Source organism: Alosa pseudoharengus, unplaced genomic scaffold (genome assembly GCF_046254945.1).
Source record: "Alosa pseudoharengus isolate Yale_2024_CS ecotype anadromous, Long Island Sound unplaced genomic scaffold, YU_APseudo_1.1 YU_APseudo_1.1_scf_16, whole genome shotgun sequence".
Lineage (NCBI taxonomy): Eukaryota > Metazoa > Chordata > Actinopteri > Clupeiformes > Clupeidae > Alosa > Alosa pseudoharengus.
In genome coordinates, this window is record NW_027468630.1 from 29,984,764 (window position 1) to 30,002,980 (window position 18,217).

Genomic DNA, 18,217 nt, shown 5'->3' on the forward strand with positions numbered 1-18,217 from the left:
TTGTAAATTGGTTTTTACAATTGTAGATGTGTATTTGTAAATGAAATGTCATTTGTAAAACTGAAAATTGCCTTTGTGAAATCTAATTTTGCATTTGTGGATCACCAGCACACACAGTTTTTGTTTTCGCATTTGTGGATCAGCATTTGTGGATCACGTATTTTTGAGACAAACTTTGCGGCAGAGAAGCCACCCAGATCCACAAGTAGCCTGCTGACACTTTCTAATCCAGTAGATGGCAGTGTTGTTCTATGGGACTCATAAGCAAAGATTCTTTGCTCATAACACACAGAGCTAGCGAACCTAGCCTAGTTCTTAAATCTAACAAGTTATGCCTTTTACAACAAGCTTTTTGATGGAAAAGTAGTGTTTAATTTCCATAATCTTTGTTTAGTAAACGCATAAAACGTCAGCGAAATCAAGAATTACGATCTTTGAGTTTGTTTATAGTTACCTAGCAACCGAGGCTTTAAGTGTTAAAAACAAAGATTCTAGAACAGAGTTATGAACATCAGATGCTTGAGTGAAATCTCGACCTTATTACAGTGCATGAAAATGCACTGTACTGTTCTTCCTAGGCTTTTTCTTCTTCTTCTAACGCAGTTAATGCAGCTTCAACCGTTTAACGTAGAAACTATGTTACGTAGGTCTTACTTAGGACATGTGGGCTTTGTATTTTTCATCTTTGTAACTTTTATACTTTTTAAACTATTAATTAAAAACGAATAAATATTGCAAAACTAAATAATATTTAGCATTTTAACATTGTTAACATGCTAGTTAGCATAGTTAGCATAACTACTAAAAATGATAAGCTAAGTTAGCTAAGTCACATGGTTAGCATAGTTAACATGCTAGTTAGTATAGTTAACATAACTACTAAAAATGATAAGCTAAGTTAGCTAAGTCACATCGTTTGCATAGTTGCATTTTTTTTAAAAACTGCTAGAAAACATTAGCTAAATTAACTAAGTTAAGTAACTTGGTTAACATTATTATCTTTGTTAACAATGTTAGCATAACTGCTAGCAAACATTAGAGCCATTCCAACTGTCAGTTATCGTCAACTATCCACCTATTTAACTGTTCAGTCATTCCAACTATATTAAACCTCATCTACCTAGCAACCAATATAGTTTGTATTTACTCTGTATGATATTTTACATCATATTTTTGCATTTTCATGCACTATATTTCCTTCAGGAAATGCTTTTCTAGTTAGTGATTGATAGCCTATCTTATGCGCTGTGTTTAAGCAGGCCGTGAACAAAGGGTTAACGTATAGCCTACAGGTAGAAAAAAGAAAAAATGGTGATAATATAACGTGAGCTAAGTTAGTTTGCCTGCTAGCTAGCGTATCAGTAGGCTATACAGTCTCTCAATGGGAATTTATGTGATCTATTTACCAGTGCAATAGCTACTTCTGTCTAAATAATAAGCCTATTTACCTGTCTTTATTCAGTGTAAACTTGGAAAAAGATCAATTGGGCCTTTCACACGGTCAGTTCTTGCAGTTCATTACCGAGTAAAAAAAAACGCATAAAACCGTCAGTTTGTAATGTAGGCCTACAAGAAATGTGGTAGCACTGTGGTTAGAGGAGTGAGCTCTGACCCCAAGGATTGTTGGTTCAAATCCAGGCTCAGCGCAACATTTCATAATTCATATACAGTTCCAATTCTATGAGCCCACCTGAACAGCTGTTTTAATGTTGCCAGCTGTTGTTTTTTTTTTTACTCGGTAATGAACTGCAAGAACTGACAGTGTGAAAGGTTGCTAGGTAACTATAAACAAACTCAAAGATCGTAATTCTTGATTTCGCTTGCAAACTCACGGTTTTATGCGTTTACTAAACAAAGATTATGGAAATTAAACACCACTTTTCCATCAAAAAGCTTGTTGTAAAAGGCATAATCTTATTAGATTTAAGAACTAGGTTCGCGGTTATGAGTCCCATAGAACAACACTGCCATCTACTGGATTAGAAAGTGTCAGCAGGTTACTTGTGGATCTGGGTGGCTTCTCTGCCGCAAAGTTTGTCTCAAAAATATGTGATCCACAAATGCTGATCCACAAATGCGAAAACGAAAACTGTGTGTGCTGGTGATCCACAAATGCAAAATTAGATTTCACAAAGGCAATTTTCAGTTTTACAAATGCCATTTCATTTACAAATACACATCTATAATTGTGAAAACCAATTTACAAGTTACAAATATGATTTTTTTATTTGTGGATGTCAAAACACGAATGCAAGTCAAGAAATATTTGTGGATGTCGCCATCTACTGGATTGCGATTTCTGTGTGCCGGTGAATTAAAGTAGGCCTATTTACGTGTGGATTTGTGTGACTTTCATGTGAAGAACGTTTTAAAAACACGTAACTTTGGAAAGCGAAGAATGTGTGTGCTGGTGATCCACAAATGCAGAATCACATTTCACAAATAAAATTTTCGGTTTTACAAATGGCATTTTATTTACAAATTCACATCTATGTTTGTAAAAATCAATATACGAGTTACAAATATGATTTTTTTATTTGTAGATATCAAAACACACATGCAAATCAAGAAATATTTGTGGATCCCCCTCTGCGCATATACAAATATTATTGAGACAAATTTAGCTCCATAGGCAAAGGAGCGTAACCATATGTACTGTATGTTCAGGGGTCAACTCCATTACTGCTTTCTTTGGAAGCACAATGCCATAGGCCACATTTCCAAAGTGTACTTCTTATTTATTTCAATTTTGCATGCCTTCATTTTTCTGCGTTAGTGTTTTTTGTTAGGATGAAAAAATTGTTAAGGTGTCTGGTGCTATTTAGCCATTTCTATTTCTACAACTCAGCATACACAAAAACTGAATATCAAATGAAGTCTCTGCCAACAGTATTTTTAAAACAAATGTATAAATGTATGTGATTATTGGATTTTAGGTGTATTATTTTGATAATTTTGCCATTAATTGTTTGCCATGAATTTCCAATAAAATAGTACTTGTTAATCATCTCTTACATTATCTTGGTTAAAAGTATAGAACATGGAATTTGAATTTTAACGAAATATATCTCTATTGCAAGGAGTCCGTGATGACATGACAATGTTCCTAGTGTCTTTGTATAAGAAACAGACCACCCATGTTTGTTGCCAAAGAGCACAATGTTCTCATCTGACCAAAAAATACCAGTCAATGTACCAGTGGTTAGCTAACTGACCACTGGTGATAGTAAAGGCATTTCCACTAATCTGTTGACATGTCTTGAAGACTGGGTGATCTCATGAGGCTACTTTTGCTGTACATCTTCTACAGTGATTCTTGGATATTTTGCCCCTCTTTCAATCCTCACTATGTGGGGGAAAAGTAAACATGGGGACTTTTCAATGATTGCCTTATATGCACATTTTCAAGTAGCTGTTTTTATACAGTCATTCCTTGACTTAAGCAAGTCAACACACTTATATTGCATGTCTGAATGGTATAAATGGTGCTAATAAAAAATAAAGTCAACAAACTTATTTGATTTGTGTGTTCTCTGTCTTTCCCATGTTGAAAACTGACTAAATTAAGCCTTTGTGTTGCCTCATATTTACCTCAGTGAAACAGGAAGTCATGGAATACTGCATGAAAGTTCCTGTACTCTGATCTGAACTTTAAAAAGTTAAATGAAAGTGAAAATGCTAATTGATGCAGTTTTGAGTAAAACCAGAATATGCATTTACAGCTGAATAGCAGATATAGCAAGCCATTCCATTTTGTGTAACCTTTAGCGAACCTATAAGGAATGTTCCCTTAATGTTACTTGTTTTTTGGATCTCACCCCTATAGGAACATCTGTTGTGTGAACTTACATAATGTGTAGCTTTGCCGGTCAAAGGGACTCCTGTGCTTAGACAGTGGATGCCTTCCAGAGCGTGCTACCAAGAAGCATTCCCACAGCATAATGCCAACAGCCTTCTTCTGACCTACTTGTACTTCTTTTGAGCTTGAAGTCGTCCACATGTCTTGGGTGAACTCTTGTCAAGATTTAGTATGAGCTTTTCCCTCCCGTGAATCTTTGATTGGTGAAGAACCATGGGCAAAAGTCGTTGCATGCAAAGTATCTTCCATCTCAGCTGCTGAAGCTTTTAACTCCTTCTATTCAGAGTTGTCATAGGTGTCTTGGTGACCTCCCGCACCAGTCATCTTCTAGTCACTGAGTTTGTGGGGATGATTATTTTACATTATGTATTTCTAATTAATTGATATTACTTTGTAGAAGTGTACTGATTCCTATAATATATACTGCTCAAAAAATTAAGGGAACATTTCAATCACTGGATCGGTACTCTGACACTGTTTGGTTCTGAGCACAAGTAAAACTTTTGAAGCAATTGCTTTATTTTGCAAGAACTGTCAGACATTCTGTGAATGAGAATGGAGAAATGGGTGGAAGGTTTCAAAAAATGTGTTTTAACAATTGTGGAAAACTGTAAGTGTTCCCTTAATTTTTTTGAGCAGTATATAATATTAATGTCATTAGAAAACATTTTACTAATGTTAGCTGAAACTTCATTTCTATCTAGGAAAAGGAAGCACTACATGGGCTTTGTCCCTATTCTTTCTGCAGTGTGTCACAGTTCTGCATGGGTGCAGCCCCTGCGATCTGCTCACCAGGATAGCAGTAATCAGGGTCTGAATCAGTGTGGTCCATGTAAGATGGACTAACTAACACCATCTCTTGGCAACCTGGAAGGATACTGAAACCCTGACTGAACAGCTTTAGAGCAGCTGGTGTATCTTTATGTGAAGGCATGCTGTCTCCTTTTATTCACATCATGATAAATAAAACTGTTTTAATGTTTTCTTACCATTGCCTGACTGGATCTTCATTTGTTTTGTGTATCAAAATTGAAGTAATTTTCTCTGCAAAATCATATCATACAGCCACAAAATTCCTGAAGGGACATATGCAAAGCATTCTTGGTATGCACCAGAAAGTTTCAGATGTCTACCAGAAACTCAAAACCCTTGTAAGTTTCTGGTGTGCATACACATTTCTGGACAAATGTTCTTACAGGGGCTCCATACACAGTCCTAACAACTGTTTTTTCTTCTACTAAATACTTCCCTCAAATTCGATGTTCATTTTTTTTAAGTTATCTATACTCTGTAAGAAATAAATTAAGCAAGTAACTGGGCCATGCTATGAAGGTATTTCTATTTCTTCTGGCAAATGGTCTTATAATCTATAATGCTAATCAGATGGTAAAAGTCAGTAAGAAAAAATACAATCAGTTTTTCACCTTTTATACTTTATTTATCTTTGAATTCACTTACCACAGATGATGTACAAAACTAGAATTTCAAAAGCCAAACATTATAATTGAATAGCCTTGATGCAAACAAAGATCTTTGCATAAAGAAACACTTTTTTCCCCAAGCAGAAAATTGTCCACATCACAGGTAAACAGATGTTGGAATTACAGTAAAAAACCAAATGGCACAAAATTCCACGGTACTGGATCAGTTGATTTTTTTGATGGCTAAAATAATGTCCTGTCCTTTTTTAAGGCACACACACACACAAAGGTTGATGAGCTAGAAAACAACATAAGCCACTGATGTACAGACATGAGTTCATACACTGAAAACAATGTTCACTTGAATAAGAGACATACAACACTTTCATGAAAACAGTTCATCTGGCTTTTTAAATATCTACTACCTGACAAGGTGCAACACGATGCAAACTCTTTCAATTTGCACTGTTCTAAGTTTATTGAAGACAAAGATTGTGAAACTCCAAATACAACTTGAAGGGAGGGAAACCACTTTAAATGCCTTTGCCTGACAAGCAATAGAAACACTCCATCCACAGACTGACACAAGAAAATGTATCTTTTGTACGGAAATATGAATCTCAAGCTGGATGCACACATCTTGTGTTTTGTACACTCAGAGGATTTAGGTATTGTGTGTTCCTGTAGTGTTTAGGTAAGATACTCTTAACACACCATCAATTAAATAAATGTTGAGATCTTTGTCCTCACTGACTAAAACTACAGTTCTGTTCCAGGAGCAAGGACTACACCTTCACAGACTGGGGTTAGGAGGAATCTACATCTTTGGAGAACACCACAACACAACAAAGCACAAGTTCAAACACAGGACAAGAATGGTGATTGCACAATAATATCTCTATTGCATTGGGTAGGGAACATAGGAGGTATCTTCTAGGGTGCCACAGTCATATCACAGGCCAAGGAAAACTCGGCCCAGTGCTCACAGGCTCACGTTTATTCTAGACCACTGCCTCGCAATATGGTGGCTGGAGAGCTGATGAAGCTGATTAATGATGTGGATATAATGGGGCAAAGGGGTGAACTTGCTGCAGTGACACGGAGGGTGATCAGCACTAAACAAACATCTTGCAGGTAGATGCTAAGATATGCTAAAGATATACCCTTTCTGAAGTCAATTTTTGGAATGCTTTGATTAATCTGTATGCATATAAGATTTGGGATGCACATCATTCAAATCATTTATAATCAAAAGTCATTTTGGTCCGAACTGCTTTTACAGATTGGCAGTATCATTACAGTCTGTAGTTATATAAACATGCTACATCTACTGTTAGAAAAAATAGTAGAGTTAATGTTTTAAGAGAGTACAAGCAGTGAGCCATCAGGCTGCCCAATGCCACGGCCTTAAAACTTTGTTAATTTGTGGACAAACAGTCATGAGGATGATGTGATATACCATCCTATATGTAAATATATTGAACTTTTGAAATAGCTGGATACACAAGGGGCAGTATAGCAGCCCCAGACATGCTTTGCAAGTGGATTTGACAGCAGTGGGAAGTAGGACTAATCAAGTGGGAATAATCAGAGCATAAATCTTTGAATGCGTTTACTGATGCTCTGCAGCCCTTGTGCATCTCAAATCAGCATGTACTTTCCAGATCATTAACATTAACCCATGTCATAATATGGTCCCCTGTGGTTACTGAACCGATAGTCTGTGAAGCAGTAAAGTTGTTAAATTTGGATAAAATGAATAAGCTACAAAATATTGATATTGATATTGACCCTCGAGTAAGACCAAAACAAAAACATAACTTACATGAACTTAAAATAATACTAGAAGATGGATTTGTTTAGCATGATTAGTTTTGGAAAGGAAAATGCATTATAAAGATAACTAGATGATTAGACTATAATGATCTATAGAGATAATAACATGCCCTTCAAATATCTCAAACCCAAACATCCCCCAGACTGATTTACCATGTTGTACAGTCAATACAGCTCACAAAAAGAAAAGGTATCAAGGCAATACACAATGTATACACAAGTATCATAAAATATATTCATAAATTTAAAAACCATTCAAGTTTTTAAATTTTAGTGCTTTATATGTGTACATAATTTTATGCAAACTATGTATCTAAGTGAGACAACCATCAGCTATTATTGTCCGTAATTGAAAAAATAAGACACGGAAAAAAATTCCCTGACTAACATTTCAGTCTCTTCAGAGGATCCATTACTACTGTTTCATACCTGAATGAAAAATAAGCCCTATGAAAGTCATCTCAACGTGAAATAATTTGCTGAATTTCACACCCCAATTATTCACCCCACAAAACTGATTATACTTCTAATGTTCAGTACCTTCAACGTAATATCGTCTAGGACAGCAGCTCTCAACAGCTGAGGCAGTTCAATGGGAAAGGGCTACAACTGATTGTCCACATGTTTACAGTACCAAAATTATTGACCTTTCATATTTCAAAAAAATAATTTGCTGAGTTGGTCCAGATCAAGGTGAAAATTCCCTGCATCTTCTCATCTTCTCCGACCACTCGTCCTTTTACCCTTAGAATCTTTGTTTTGCGTGTGTCCTCTGCCTCTCACAACACTCATGCATTTGGCAACACAGAGTACGAAGGGGAGTAGGGTCACATCGAAGCTACACTGAGATGGATCTAATAGAGGAAGAGCATAGATGGGCCAGTAAGGGGGGGAATGGGGTGGGGTAAAGTTCTAAGCAGAAAAGACCTCTTGGTGGTTGTCCAATAGGGTTCTTGTGAAGTTGTTGATGGGTCCGATGGCACTGAGTGTCATGGCAGCATCCTGGCCCCATAGCAGATTGGGCCCAAACACCACGGCCAGGTTAGCGTTGTTCATCTTGTTCACATCACTCCGTGCTGACACCTACAGGAAAAGCAAGCATGTTGATGTAGTCTGATATCAAATATGATCACAAGCATGCTCATATAGTGAACGGTAAAAGGGGTGAGCATCAAGGGACAACAATTCTAGCTAAAGGTATTTGTACTTAAATTTTTCCCTTGGGGATCAATAAAGTATCTATCTATCTATCTATCTATCTATCTATCCATTTTCTATGTACAGGTAAAACACATGTAATATTTTGTGGCAAAATAATTCCACTATGGAAAATTAGTTTCCTTCATGCAACTTACCTCAGCTAGAAACTGGCTGAGGTACTTCAGGGAAGCGTAGTTCTCTTGTGGGAGCATTGCCAGCAAGTTTCGGATGGTCCCTACTTGAGAGGTGCCTTCAACATCTGGTGATAAAGCACACATCAGAGTTATAACACATACAGGTAAATGTTACTGTTCAAAAGATTGTAAATTCTGAGAACATCTCAGTTTTGTAAGACAATTCCAATTGTTTTAACTGAAATGTATTTGTTGATCATAGACGACAGATGAACACAGCATTTGCAGACATGTGAGATCTAGTTTTTGAGTAAATCCTGACTACAGGCCACAATGTGGTAGGTTAGAGAAAGTTAATGACTTGCTTTGGAAGTTGATGATGTCATTGTACAGCTGGTATGTGAGCAGGGGTTCAGGAAGTTCTCTCAGGAATGTCTTCAGAATGACCGCAGCTAAGTGGACATCTTCCATCTGACCAAAATTTACTTCCTCACCTGAAAACATTCACACAAACCACCATTACAGCCTAGTCCAGGTTTGGGACACTGCAGGCATTACTGGACCATCTCAGTAAAGTGACAGGACAAATATGGACTTAAGGCATTGTAGAATTCTGGGGTATTCTTACTGTATTCTGATGTGTTCATATGTTACTTCTGTGTGTAGTATACAACAGGGAGAGGTCCATACTATTGTACATAACATAACTGTGCCTTAGGCCTGTGCACCAGCAGGAAGGTCAGACAGGCCGATGTTTGGGAACATCCGAGGAACATCAGACATAACATGGGCCATTAGGGCTGGTATCCATCCGGCCAGAGCCGGGTTTTGTACACTGGTTGGCACCTGCCCCGTTGGCATGATTTTCGTTTGTATGTTTTAGTATAACAGGCTTTATCGTAGGTTTTGACTCTGAGATGGATCGAGGAAGCGACCAAGGAGCATCTTCTGTTGGAAGGCTCAGCCGCCGCTTCTAATAACAACCACAACTGTTAGACTCTGCACAATTTTACTGTTCGAGACTTAGCCTGTGTTCTGTTATTCATTGTCGTACCATCTACAATAGATCATCATCTAATCGCCGATCCTGATCCCGCCATCAAGCTTTATTGACCATCTTCAATACAACCATTAGAACTAAAACACAACGCAACAACCAGAGAATCCTACAGCATGCACAAAAGGAAGTGCAAACAACTATAACAAACTGACAGTAATAATAAAGTGCAACAGGCATGATTGCTGATACATGACCACAACATGTATAAGCAATCATTACAAAGCATTACTGAACTATTTAATATAAGAGCAATATAGCATGGATATACGGAAAGAAAGAAGAAACTCATTCCTCTGGAGTCAACCAATACAACCAATTACTGCAAAGGAAGTGCTAGCTATAGATGACTGGATAGGCACTAGAGGCTTAAATGAATGCAGTCATGTCGCGCTGTTTCTGTTGATACTGGCAGCAATAGTCGCCATATTAGTTACTTTGCATCAAAGCGTTGACAACTTCAACTCTGAATCACCTTTGGTTTTCTGAGAGCTTGGCATGTTCCCATAGTGGGAATTCAGTAATGGATGAAAGAAAACAATCTTCTGAAACTGTTAGCTTGACGCAAGTTAGGGAGTTTTAAGGTAAATAAATCTAAGCTATCGGGAGACTCTTGTCCCTACATGTTCCAAACCGGGAGCCCTGAACTTCTTCCTAATCAGACAACTTACCAGAGTTGTATTTCTCTTGAACAGTCTTCACCAGAGTGACATTAGCAGACCGTCGGAATATTCCCTCCATCTCCAGGCCTGATAAGGTATATGAGAGTAAGAATGAACTCTGTGTTGTATACTGTGCTTACAATAACTGCCTCTTCAAGTGCCTTCTCAAAGACAACACATACAGTTAATAAAGGAAACAAAACGACAAGCAGAGTAAAATAATGAGAACGAAGCTGACCTTGTTCCTTTAAGAACTCAATGGTATCTCGCATTACCAATGGAATGCCTTCAGGATCTGCGGACCTAAGTTTGAGCCTAAGAAAGAACAAAAGCATTAACTGCATTTAACTGCATTTAGAACAAATTACTAAATATGCTGCTCTATTGCAATTCTAAATATTAAAAACAACAACAAAAAAAATCACCAAAACATTTCAGGTAGACCAAGCAATGCAAAATACTTGTACAAACAAAAAAGAGTCCTGTTCAACAACTTGTGTTCATAGTTTATTATTATTATTATTATTATTATTATTATTATTATTAACTATAGTGTCACCTCACATCAACTACATCTCTGACAAAAAGACCACAGCCAACAGACTCTGCAGTTGAAAGGAAATAACTCTCTATACCAGCAGTACGCTATTTGATGGGAATTGAAGGTGTTTTGTTGGTGTGCCTGATCATTTATTATCGTTTGTGAATGTACATGCGAGTAAAAATAATGCCGTGCAAGTGCAAAAAAATATTTAGGTGCACTGGTGCGAATGACTTCTAGCCAAGTCAATGTTTGTCTACAAAATACACCGCAACATCGCGAAACATTACTGGTCAGACCTGTTACACAGTGACATGTAAGTTGCCGACAGCTGTATTAAAGTACACGTCTGCTATGAATGACCATGTAAAGATGAAAGATCTGCTGCCAACAGCTAGCACTAGCAGTAATGTTAGCACCAGCGCTGCACCAGTACATAATGACTAATCGACTGCTACTATGAAATACTTGTCAATTAGTACAAATCAGTAGTCGTGAAGACCCTATTACAGGATTCACGATTTTGAGCTGTTGTCATGACGCCTGCTACAATCTCGCACTTATTGCTTCTTAACAAACTATCAGCTAATACGTCATTCTTGTGCATGTAAGTGAATTTAGGTTATGTAGGTTTAGGTTATGTTTAGGTAGTCCAACTAGTCCAAACATACTGTACAGGACACACTGCCAGCCAACACTCACCGATGACTGTCAGCTGGCAAAGTGTATCCCAGGCCTAATATGCATACCATAAATAATGATCCATAATAATGGAATATATAAATATAATGATGTGTGTAGTCAGTGATGATGTTAGATGGAGCTGAGAGCACATACGTGGACAGGGGAACTCCAAACTGCTGATTAGGCAGAGGTGGACTGCGTGGAGGAGACTTTGGGACCTGTGCAGAAGGCTTCAAAGCCTGCCGGATCTTTGCATCATATCTGCAAACCAAGAGGCATTATATGAGGTAACAATCCAATCATTTTGTTCAAATAAAGTTGATGGACAAACAATCATACATGGATATATACATTTTTCCTACATCTATCCTGTGGAAGTGGAGGTAGGTGAAACAAACATATCCCAAACATAGTAATTTGACATAATTCAAAGATTTATAAGAAGACACAAAGCTCTTACTCTCTCACTCGGGATGGAATGACGAGCTGCTCACACTTCAATAATTCATCTAGCTCACTCAGGTAGTTGATGTAACTAATCTTGCGTCCAAACTTGAAGCTGAAAAGCAAACACAACAGACATCAGCAAAACACAGACAAGTTAACAATTCAAAGGTTAATTGAAAAGTATGTGTTCTCGAAACCAACATGCATTAACTCAACATAAAAAAATGACAATCACAGATTCAGGCACTGCAGGAAAATTGTGTGCAGAGGTACTTACCTAATTAGAGGTTTAAATAAGATGAGGAGTGTTCTAACAAACATGGTGGGGTGCACTATGACCAGGGATTTGATGTTCTTCTTGTATCTTAAGTGAGCAGAAAATAATTTGTGTCAAAATTCCAATGCCATAGATGACTAAGTAGACATATGGTGACCCAGGTGAGAAACATCTAAAAGGTTTTTCAAAGGTTTATATGTACTCACTTTCTGTCAAATTCCCGGTAGGCATCCCTGAGCCAGCTGAGGGAAGGCTTGTTCTCGCTGGTGAGACCATGGTGGAAATAGATGAGGGTGTAATCACTCTCCACATATTGGTCCAGAGTGTGCTTCAGGTACCTGCAGTCAGCAAAAGATCAACATATCTGAGGCTGTTCATATTAAAGTTAGTTACAACAACATGCACATTATAGTCCAACTAAGAGTAGATCTGCGGTGAACTTGGACTTAAAGAGGCTAACTGACTATAACCTACATCAGCAACTTCTGATGGTCCAGTTGGTGGTGTGGAGGCATCCGGCAGGCACTGAACACTATGACCTTTCTGCCAAAGTTGTCATCCCCTAACACAAAAAGTCATGGGATTAGCACAAGATGAAAAGTAGGAAAATATAGCTTTAATCATTAAACGCATAATTTCACTAGCAATCTCCTCATTAGTAGAAACTGGAAGATCTGTTTTAAATAACTGATCATCATTCACCCATGGTGATCTACAAACATTTACCTTTTCATAAAAGGTGCACAAAATCCACACCTCAAGGAAAGTTATACACAGATGTTTTATTGTTAGAAACCACTTTTGTCTGCCTTTTTAAAGGCTATAATGTATTGAGAGGTTGTGCTATTTGGGTGGGGTCACATAGGCTAGCGATTCTTACATTTTGGGCACTGAAATGGGTTTCAATAAATTTAAATATTCAGCTTGTATTCAACTTGAATATTGTATTCTCACAACTGACTGGTTTATCTCTGCCAAGGGGGTCATGTTTTCTGTGAAGTTTGTCTGTCTGCAAGCAGGATTATGTCACACAATCAAACAGCCCAATTTGTCTTAAACTTGGTGGAAAGGTAGCCTGTGCCAGGGAAGAGCCCATCACATTTGGGAACAGATCCCACTCAAGGTGACTCTACAGATCTAGTCACTTTAAATAATGTTGTGCGAGGTGCACACTGCCCGAGTGCCCTTCTGGTTATTACTTTTAGGCTGTATGGGCTAAAGATATTTCCCTACTCTGCTTGTGTTTACTGTAAATGCCAATGAGCTAAATGTCACATACTGTAGGTGCGTCAACCCAAAAGGCAGAAGAAGGTCCATGACAGCAGAATGTCCATTTCAAAAGGGTACAGCATTATTAGAGGCGCAAGTAAAGATTTGAGTTTGCACAGACATTTCTCTATCAATGCCAATTTTGCCTCTAGGGGCTACTGGATATAATTCCATTTGTTTTTTAAAGAAAACTTGTTTAATATTCAGACAAAAAGGAATTTCGCAACCCCTCACTGCTGCTGTCATAGGCTACTGTCACAGAGCAGGCATGTAGGCAAAGCCACACATTACCAGAGGATGGTTTCGTACTGACAAATTGTGGATAGTAAAATTTGTTTCATTCTGACCAAGTTTGCTATGTCTAATCGATCATGTAATTTAAGAAAGCAGACAGCAGATTTTCACAAAACACACACCAACATTTGACATAACTGTGTCCAATTATCCTGCAAAGAACTGTTTTCTTAATTATAGCAGTTTCATAAACACTGAAATATGTTTCTGTCTGTGTAACAAATGCAACAGAACAATCATGTCCAGCACAACCATGGAGGAAACATTACCCATCTCTGGACTAAAACCTAACCACCCTGGCCTAAATAGGCCATTTACCCATTTGTACCAAAGAAATCATTTGCAGCACTACTGTAAGTGAGTGCATCAAACGGCACATTGTAATACAGCAGTCTACAACTAAGGATAGAACTCACCGGCCACCTCAACGATTTGGTGTCGAGCAATGTCATAGTAAGGGTCATCCCAAGCCAAATGAGAACCCTGACCCAAATGTTTCATATCTGTTTCTGAAAATAGGAAGAAAGGAAAGGAAAGAAAAGAATGTGGCAAAACAGTTATTTCAAATATACCAATGAAAACTATTGTAGGTCAGTAGAATGCCTTCTATGTTTTCATAACTATGACATTTTCTGTTAAATACCCTCACTGTTCCCATTTAATTTCAGTCAGCAAAATGTAGTGACTAAAAAGAATTGCTGCAAGATTGTGATATAACTAGGCTCTTTCTAAAAAAATCTCACTGCATCTACTACAACCGAGAAAACTCGTGACAGTGTGATTACTACGTGCTGAAATCTAGCTGTCAGCATCACTGAGGGAGGGAGTGCGCTGAGCTGAGCAAACGCACACCATTAGTCACTGGCGCAAAGTGCCCTTCAGGCTTCCATACAACTATATGCAATCATTCAAACCAATAATCTCTTGCAGCTCCAATGCTGAATTTCACGCACTGCTGTTTCCTCCAGTGTAGCCATAAAGCAGTAAGACATGCCTTGATGCCTTAACAGAACAACATGCCTCACTGAAACGGATGTCACTGCATTTCATATCATGGTAGCCACCCTCCCTTAAAGAGACTGAGGGTTGGATTTCTTTTTTAAAAATAGGCCTGCACAACAGACATCCACCGTGGCAGTGATTTGCAATGCAATTTGTATGCAGTAGGCTAATTTGATGTATGCAGCATTTGCAGGAATTTGCCTTACAAAAAGCATTGAAGAGAATAGCAAGGGGACTCTTTGATATTACCATGGTGCATTCCTCTGAGGCTAAGCCCAGCATATGCACACACACACACAGAGAGAGAGAGAGAGAGAGAGAGAGAGAGAGAGAGAGAGAGAGAGAGAATGCAATCATGCTTTTTAACCAATGAATTCTGGGACCAAAATAGATCCAGTTCTCTGTAACAGCTTTGAAATGGGCAGATCTCTTTTCTGTGGTTAATTCAATACTCTCGCATTTGAACAAAGCTATGCTGAGAGCAAAAAGTTGTATTTATGTGACAGACATTTGCTATCCTAGTATTCAATAAAGTACTGTTATACCACTATAACTATTATTATCAATGTAGCCTAAACTGGAATAGGTGCATAGAAACCCCATTCTCTCCACCCTCCAAGGCTCTTACCAGACTTGCTCATGCTGGCCAGGTCATCGGAAGGCCACTGCTTGTCTTCCATGGGTGACAACTTAAGATGGTCTAAGGCAGTGCTGGGGGCGTCATCTACAGCAAGGTCATCCTGGAAGTCGACCAGAATTTCTGAGGCAGAGGACATGGCGGTCCTCTGGCTGTCACTGTGTAGCACTTGCAACAGATTCCTTCTCTATCAGTGCCCTGCCACAGAGGAAAAGGAATTTTCTGTCAATAGTTTTATCAACTAAACAAAGTCTGATTTAAGGTGTAGGCTACACATTAGGGGTGTAAAGGTACACATATTCGTACCGAACCATTTAGGTACAGGACGTTCAATATAGATGTGTACTAAATGTACTCTATGCAGTCTAACGGTAATCAACAGCAGGTTTTTTGTGCTTGTGGACCATGTTTCAAATTTGAGTCCCCACACAAACATAATGAAGTGGTGGACCATATGTCAGTTTACGTCAAAAAACTTTGACACCTTTCAAAACACTATTCCCGTTGCGCATCAGCAATTTTGTCAGTGAATTTTAGGTAAGCATTCCCTACAGGCTTACTGTACCGAAATTTAACTGAACCGTGACTTCAAAACCACAGGGCTAGCCAAGGAAAACAGGTGAATCTGAGAGTACACTGGATATGCTCTCTCTCACTGAAAATGATTTCCAAATCAGAAACCTCAAGACCCAATCAAAACTGATTATCCAGTATGGGACAGGCTTTATACAATGACGGACAGAGGAGCACAACCTATGAGCACAACTGAGGGACTTTTGCAAATAAAGACCAACGGCTGTACTAATGGTGTCAGTATTAAAAACATATGTATCCATGTTTAAAGCCTTTGTCGGAAACTGAACATTAATGACAGGTGTCTGGTGTTAGCCAGGCTAGGGCTACAGACTCTTGGTCCCTGCTTGAACCCTACATATAAAAAAATGCAGACAAACCCAACATAGACTATGTGTGCAAGAAGACTCGCCGACAGAAATTTCCAATACAGGGTTCCTGCTCCCACATCATAGAACATTTTGATTAGTGAAGAAAGCTTGGCAAACTCTAAATCTGGTTGAAAATGACAACGCTTAAAAAATTAAAATAGGCCTACACTTTCATGCTACATTAAAACTAAAGTGGAGAAAATCTGTAAGTCGCCTTTATGTAATCCGATCTGATGCCACAAGTAGGCCTAATAGACTGCTTGATAAATTACATCTGCTGTGACATTCCGTTTCTTGAAATATCACAGTCATTCTGTAGAAGTCGCTGACCATGCGACAGAAAAGGATTAAGGCAGGATTCTAAAATGCGACACAATCCGAGGTTATTTTCAGTGAATATCCTACGCAGATATCCTAACACATATTTAATGATAAAGAACCAACACAGTCATAGTAAAGAACATGTCCAGGGTGACTGGAGTGCAGATTCAATAGAATAGCTATTCTGGTAGGCCTACACTACTCTTGGTACAAGATGCTGTATGCACGTTTTAATGTTTGCGGTACCTCTTTTTCACAAGCAATGCACCAATATTATGTCATCACAACATTTGAAAAGGCGAATAGTAGGCCTAGCGTGTGTATGCTTGCAACCATTTGTATAAAGTATATGCTTGCAACAATTGTAATTTCGCAAATATCCATGTTTGGATTAGCCTATACTGGCCAAAGGGTATAATGTTAATAAGATCGCCATTCTCCGTCTAAAAAAACAAAGTGGACTACTCCTATGCCTAGTGATCACGACAGCATTGATTTGCGAGTTTAAAGGAATGAGAACCTTGTCCAAACGTTGGGATAATTAAAACAGACAGCATATGTCAATTTGCCTTATCATCACAAATCCAATGTTAAGACCACAGCTGGTCGCATGGGTCCGTGAAAAATCATAATGCTATTTATTTTCCTTTCGTTCCCTATTCAATAACAACGTTATGCATGTGACGTTAATGACACCAGGATGCAATACAAGAGCGCGATGCTAATCACATACGAAAAATGTCTTTAATGACAGATTATTGAAATGAGCGTCGCTCAGTCATAGCCATTTTCTTGAGCCCTTTTGTCCGCTGAAAGAGTTAAGCTATATGATGACAGCTAACTAAGCTATCAAAAGCCACCAGAACTGGCATCTCGTCGAGCAGGATAATGAAGGAAATAAACAGTAACGTTAACGACAGTCATCCTTAATGAGCTAAAGCTGACCCTGCTTGGCTGGTTCACTGCAGCCAACAAGAAGCGCCAACTGTTACCCATACCCATCTAACGAATCCTACATTGCCGTGGTCGCATATAAGTAACTTAGATGCCAAAATACATTTGCGCTCACATAGTTATGAAAAGTCATATGATAATGTTGACTGATATTAGTCTGTTAATTACGTTCATGTAATGAGCAAGCCGAGTTAGCTTGAAAGCTAGCTTGCAGTGGTTATCGTGACTGTTCTAGCCAACGTAAAAAGACGTTAAACAGCTAGCAGCTATCTGTCTGATATCAACGCTACGGATTTGGGTATTTTAGACGTTTGTTTACTATTCGTTATAAAAACGGTTGTATCTGTTTAGGTGTGTACAACTCCGCAGTTTACCTTATTTCCGGTGATAGGGCTATCTCGTCAGTGACTTCCCACTTCTTTTTTCTTTCTTTTTTGACATCCACTGTCTGTCACAAACATCCGGTAACGAGTAGGCGGTCACTGTATTAAAGAACCAATCACTAACCATTGTCCAAATCCAGCGCGCATGCTGCCTTCACGTGCCCTCCGAAGGTATTTCGTAGTGGCAAAGGATGTCGACTTTGGTGTGTTCAGGCTTTTAAGTCGGAATGAAGAAACTGCACAAATGTTCCAAATAAGATGTATTGCTCTGTGAAGAGCGTTTAAAGGTAGGCTA

General features: G+C 38.4%; 1 protein-coding gene across 1 annotated transcript; it reads right to left on the reverse strand.

Moving 5' to 3' along the window:
* Positions 1-7,329: 7,329 nt before the first annotated feature.
* arhgap1 (Rho GTPase activating protein 1) lies at positions 7,330-17,976 on the reverse strand. Its single transcript, XM_076287663.1, has 13 exons — positions 17,914-17,976; positions 15,312-15,518; positions 14,098-14,190; positions 12,593-12,680; positions 12,325-12,456; positions 12,119-12,205; positions 11,855-11,953; positions 11,548-11,655; positions 10,408-10,484; positions 10,179-10,256; positions 8,816-8,944; positions 8,472-8,575; positions 7,330-8,199 (listed from the first exon to the last, which is right to left on the reverse strand). The coding sequence occupies exons 2-13, from the start codon at positions 15,457-15,459 to the stop codon at positions 8,029-8,031; spliced, it is 1,314 nt and encodes a 437-aa protein (XP_076143778.1). The 5' UTR covers positions 15,460-15,518; positions 17,914-17,976; the 3' UTR covers positions 7,330-8,028.
* Positions 17,977-18,217: the final 241 nt, after the last annotated feature.